Genomic DNA, 6,353 nt, shown 5'->3' with positions numbered 1-6,353 from the left:
TAATCGCGTCAGAGCCGAAACGTCCCGTCTCCACCACAGCAGTGCAGCCACACCGCCTCCATCAGTTTCTCAATTATGGTACCTTCAGGTGCAACTGGGAATTTAGAAACACGGAGATGCCGATAACGACCCCAAGACCGTTTTTCTTCAATTTCAGTGTGTAGGCTATATCGCAGATGGAACTAAGCTCTTAATAGACAGGTGAATTTTTTTTTTTTTTTTGCTTCATTTACTGCAAATACAGTACAAATAGCCTAAATTGATCATATTGAATGACTACTATTATCCGTGTGGTTTTAAAATCAACTTTTCATCATTTCCAATTGGATCCGATATTAAAGAGGTGAAAAGCACTGATATATGATTTTTTTTTATGTGTTTATTCACAATGTTCGTTTGATTAAAGGGACAACGAGGAGTTTCTATTCGGTTATAAAAAAGTCTCACGTTAATGTGGATGAATCTCCGCTACCCACACTTGTTAATGGGCCCATTTTCGATAAATATATCGTTCTGTCTCTATCGTTATTTTGTTTTTATTAGTGGTGGCGGAAGTGCTGGTCGAGCCGACCAGCGTTTCCTTCGTTGCGAATCATGAGAATAACGCAGCCGCATCGCCGTTTATGGTCGGAACTACGGTGGTATGTGAACCTCTTTGAACCTCTGACTTTAATTATTGATGAATGAAAACATGAGTCCGTCTTGCGCCCGGTCAAAGAAATGTACGGTGCGCGCGGAGGCTCATAAATGTAGTGTGAAAACGCTTCGCTTTTCCAAAACTCCTCGTTGTCCCTTTAACGTCAATTTGTCAGGCTAATGTTAGCAACTCTCAATGTTAGACATGGAATTGGAAGACAAAACAACTATTGCAAAGATAGCTGAAGCCTGTCATTTCCTAATTATTTAGTTTGTGTCAATTTTGCAGTTTTTGCCTAGTAGTATCACTATCAATCATGCTTTTGTGAAAGGTTCCTTGTTGGTTTGCAATGTGCCCATGCAAGGGGACACACATGAACATATAAAGTGTGTCATGTTTGACTCTTTTCGGCAGATATATGGATGTAAACACACATTTCCACATTACATAGCCTTGAACCTTTAAGATGTGAACATTGCATCTCAATACTGTTTGCACAGTAAACTTTAATTTGATTAGGTACATAAAAAAAACTCAACGGGGGATCTTAAAGCTCTAAAGCGCGGTATTCATAAACCCACATTTTTCCGAGGTGCACGTGAACGCAGCAGGCACTCTGTACAGTTGCTGGAGATGCTTGCAGCCGCAGCTCTCTCCACTGCGCGGTCGTAGCGGAACATAAAAAACAATGTGCAGGAAGAGGACCGCTTAATCTCTCCACACAGAGTGACTGATCATGGCCAGTCGGTGGCGAGACGGTTCTCGCAGCCGGTCGGGGGATCATGCCGGTGGCCTAAAAGCGGCGCGGACACCCCACCAGGAGGAACCGACTGGGGAGATCGCGGACGCGGCGGACTCGCTGCGGGAGCTGCCACGATGGATGCGGCTTTACTTCTACGGGATGCATGGCGTGACTCTGGATGTCCTATTGTCATCGTTACAGGGGGTTTTCAATTATCGGGACCCTAAACTGGTGGGGTTTTCCTCTCCCTATCTGTGCATCATGCATTCACTGACCCACTTTGCGCTTGAGAAGATCTACTCACAGAAGAGGTGTTTCCGAGGTCGGCCTGTGGTGTTTCATCTTGTTTTCTACCCGTCTGTCTACATCGGGCTGCAGATCCTGATCGGAAACATCAACACTTTAACAGAGCAGGTGAGGGTCGTATCAGGGACGCAGCTGGTTGTGCACTACATCCTGGCTCTCTACTTCGCCCAGGTGTTTCACAGGGGGCTATCGAGGCTGCAGTATCACCCATGCTGTCCCACCGACCTCCTGGGCAAGACCGGCGCGGAGGACAGCGGTGAGGACCGTGCTCGTCCTCAGGGTCTCCCCGGCTTTGTGCGGTTCATGTTTTTCGGGATGCACGGTCTTCTGGACGAGGTGCTTTTCACGTCTGTGTTCAACCTGGTTGAGAAGTCGGACCGGTCCCTCAGCGGACACACGTCTCTGTGGTCTTTCCTGATGTACGGCAGCTGCAGCTTCGTGGTGGAGAAGCTCTACCTTCACCTGCACTTCAGCAGAGGCTGGCGGACGTGGCAGCGGCTCCCTCTCTACGTCTGCTTCATCTACACCTGGGAGTTGTCCTGGGGTCTGGTCCTGAGGCAGTTTGATGCCTGCTCGTGGGACTACTCCCACTATCCTCACAACTTCATGGGACTCATCACGCTCCTCTACCTGCCTGGCTGGGTCTGTCTCAGTCTCTATCAGGACGTGCTGTCCAATGTCCTGCTGAGGATCAAGTGCACCAAAGATGTAGATGTAAGAGAGGGAAACGGAGAGGTCAATGGACAGCTGGAGTCAAAGAAAAAACTATAAGGTTTATTTTTGAGGTTTTAGTCCAAGTCTGGCCCACACGTGAGTCGTGACTGATGAAGAAACAAGGTGGCATTAATTATTCTAGAAAGTAAATAAGGCCTACAGGCCTGGGCATTGTTTATTACGCACACTGATTAAAGGAAAGGGTTCATGTATGTCAGTGGTTTAAGAGGTTAGAGGGTAATGAGGGACCAAACTCAAACCATGGTTTGCATTTGCCCAGATACAGTAGGTAATACTTTGGTTCAAATTGGAGGTGACATGATACCACAACAAATGAGTTGAGGTTTTGTGCAGTTAATAGTTGTAGAAGTTGAGATGTCTGATAAATCTGGGTCCTTAAATGAAGTTAAAACTGGTTTGACCTGGTTTGTTTGCCTAACCTTTTTCAATTCAGTATACTGCCATTTTTATCTATCTGATGTAAGATGCAGTTGTAATACAGATGTTGACCACTTTGAACGCGTAAATATTCCATTCACGGTTGGACCACAAGAGTGGGACCAGCCCTATAATCATGAAAGTCCCTGATCGACTGAGTGACTTCTACTACTGCTCAGGGGAGTGTGGCGACACTCTGGTTTCCTCGGCTGCTTGGGAACTGCAGAGAAGCAAATGTATACTTCCAACACACTGAGCCTCACCTCCATTATGGCAAATAAACTACTTTCATACCATTATTGCTAAAGGAGGTAGCAGAATAACTAAATACAAAACACAGAGATAGAGTCGTCGACTAAAAAACTAAAAAAAAAACTTCTCTTAGTGTTTATAAATAAATTAATAGAGCAGAAACGAGATATGGTGATTCTGACAGATGATGTCACAGTTATAAAAATCAGGATTTGACCACGGATGGTCCAGCCTCATGCTGGGTTTTGACCTGGTCTTGTTTTAATAACTGCAGTGACAGATTAACCATCTCATTCACTCCATCCATTGTGGCAGGTCGAGTTTCAGTTTGACTGATTTTGTCACTTACATAATGCACTGGCATGCTTGACTGTAGCTCATATCTGCATGCTGAACAAACAAAAAAGGTAGATATACTGTATATTCACATATATGAAATACTACTGGAAGTTTTTGTTTCGGGTTTATAACTTAGGTTTTCTTCTCCATGTACTCATGTATTTCCACTTAAAATGAAAATGTCAGTATTTTGAAGACAAGAAAAATCAAAGTTAAGAGGATGCTATCTCCCTTTCTCCATATTCTTTCATGCAAACAGTTTAAGTGTTTCTCATCTTATCACTTTAATTGTTAATGTCACATTGTGTAACACACTCCCAAACCCAGCTTGTTAATATGATCCCCAAGTAATGCATGACAACGATTAGAGTAGAGATAAACCCAGTAATAAATGTAGCAAGGGAAAAGCTGTAGCTGAATGGTACAAGGAGCCAAGTGAGATTTTACTGTGAATCTTTCATGAACCAAAAGTTACTTTGCTGGAGTGCCTTCCTCTACAGAGTCAGCTGTACTAAAAGAAACAAGTTTCCACAGGTCTCTTTTCATCTGACAGCGCTACAGTTATGGGTTGGAACCACAGTTCTGCTATCAATGTACTGCATGAGACATCTGAAACCCATCTGAACACAGCTCTCCTGATAAACATTAACTGTCAACAGGCTCTCTGTCAGCTAGGCTGAATCCTTTACACACTAATGAGACTCTGTCCGACTCTGTCCACAGCATTTCTTATCTCCAGAAAATAGCATTAGATAAACAATGCCAGTACAATTTAGAAAAAGAGGAAGAAAGTTGATTCAATTTAGAGATTGCAATGTCATTTAAACTTCCTCAAGACTCCCAAGCTTTGGAGAGTCAGACTGTCTCTATAACACTTTTACTGAGCAAGTTTATCACAAACAGATGGACATTTAATGTAAAAAGCCTTTAAGCAACCATTTAATTTGAATTCATTGATCAAACTTAAAGTGAGTATTGTCAGTTCAGAGGGAACAGTTTTTTAGTAAAATATTTTTTTAAACTCCAGCGGTTTGGCTTTATATTGGTCTTATGGCTTCTGAGCAAAGCAACCTAAGTACCTTGCACTGTGACAAAACAAATGGTGGTATATCTTAGGAAACCTTTTAACTCTGTACAAGTCACACACTGTATGGTGAGTGACCATCCTTTGGAGTTGATTTATGAATTTAAACTCCTACTGAGCTGATGAATTTACCAGCAGCTGTAATCTCGCAGTGGTGTAAAGGTCGGTGCTGGAATCAATCCTGTTATTTATGAAGTTGCCCTTTAACCATTTATGTAAATTAGGAAACACCAACTGTAACTCTAAATTCTTGAGCTTGAATGAACATGAATGTGGTTCTGCCAGATGTGAGTATGCTTAGACTTGAATATACTTGTACACAAGGGAGTGACACTGACTATGGTCGTAAATCATTGAAATTTACTACAGCCTTTCACTTTGGATTATTACAATACATTTTTTCTCAATTTGTCAATGATTTCTATCGAGGAATGAATTTTGTCTATGCATATTGAGGAGGACATTTGGCACAAACATTATGTCTTAGGGTGTAAGAACATATGTAAAATCATGTGGTGACTTTTGTTGTGGTACTTGGCAGCTATATTAAAGTTCTTTAACATTTTCATTGTCTCTATCACAACCTCATGAATGAGTGACTTTGAACTTTCTATGCCTAAGATTTTCCATGGGTGAATAACTGTAATTTAATCATATTTCCTTTGCCTTGTGTATTCTTACTGATTAAAAAAATAAAAAAATAAGAAAAAGAGACCAAACTGTTTATGGAAAAGTTGTCAAATGGTTGAAATAAAATGCAAATAAAAAGTAAAAATCATGACTGACTTGCAATGGCGTATTGTACAACTGACCCCTAAATCCTCAGTTTTCCTGTGACATGACTGGCACTCAATTTTTAAAATTTGAACTATTACTTATTACTAGATCCACAGAGTCCATATATTAAGCTGTGATCTCCTTTTTATTTGACCACTCCAGTTGTAAAGGAAAATTGTTAAGGGAAATGCACAGAGCAGGAAAGTAAGTCTTTAGAGAGGGATTGTGCAAGAAGGAAAAACTATTTGGCTTTTTTTCTCCCTTTCTTTTTATTTGATGCCATGGGTGTTGCAGTTCTGTTAAAACATTCACCATCATAAGCTACCAACTAAAAGAGAGGCCTGCAACCTATTTTCTGACTGACTCACACCACTGACATGGTGTTGTCAACAGCAGTGTGGCAGCAGTTTCTCTCTCTCTCTCTTTTGTTTATCTATAGACCAATATCTTATCTTAGGCATAAAACAGGTTCCAGCAAAGTTCAATTTCAAAAGAAAGCACGGAGATAGTACAGGTACACGACAGGTAGTGTGGGCTTTTATGGTTTCTGTAGAGGAGCAAACATTCCACTTCCTGGTACACACAGCTATTTGTGTCATTACAGCTTCCTTGTTGAGACGTTGTTGTGATAAATTAAACCAACAGGGAGGAAGCAATAATGTTATACAAACATGTCTGTTTGTGTCCTGAACTTGTAGACACACCGTACTTTTCTGGCCTGGTTTTATTCACACTCTCTATGTGGAGCATTGTCACGGCAACGTGTGTTTATGTGTGCATGTTGGTCGGTCGGATGGTTGGTTGCATAGTTTAGACAAATATGCATCATAGCAGCCATCTGGTCTGCACGAATGTTGTCAAAACAAATAGTGACAACCGCATGGTAATAATTCAGTAAGACTTACGATTTATCAATGAGCAATCAATAAATGCTTATGCCAAGGCGCAAAATCATCAATGTGTCAAACTTTGGACCTTTCGTAATACCACAAGGGACATCATTATGACGCAAGCCAGCACACATATTCAGAAACCTCTTGCAGTCACCACCCAGAGGGCCCTGA

General features: G+C 41.7%; 1 protein-coding gene across 1 annotated transcript; it reads left to right on the top strand.

The window, feature by feature from the left end:
• Positions 1-1,318: 1,318 nt before the first annotated feature.
• On the top strand, positions 1,319-2,456 carry tmem229a (transmembrane protein 229A; the record flags this gene model as incomplete). Its single annotated transcript, XM_083999056.1, has 1 exon — positions 1,319-2,456. The coding sequence occupies exon 1, from the start codon at positions 1,374-1,376 to the stop codon at positions 2,454-2,456; it is 1,083 nt and encodes a 360-aa protein (XP_083855182.1). The 5' UTR covers positions 1,319-1,373.
• Between the last annotated feature and the right edge of the window lie 3,897 nt (positions 2,457-6,353).

Source organism: Trachurus trachurus (genome assembly GCF_905171665.1).
Source record: "Trachurus trachurus genome assembly, chromosome: 23".
Lineage (NCBI taxonomy): Eukaryota > Metazoa > Chordata > Actinopteri > Carangiformes > Carangidae > Trachurus > Trachurus trachurus.
This window is presented reverse-complemented; position numbering and strand designations above follow the sequence as displayed.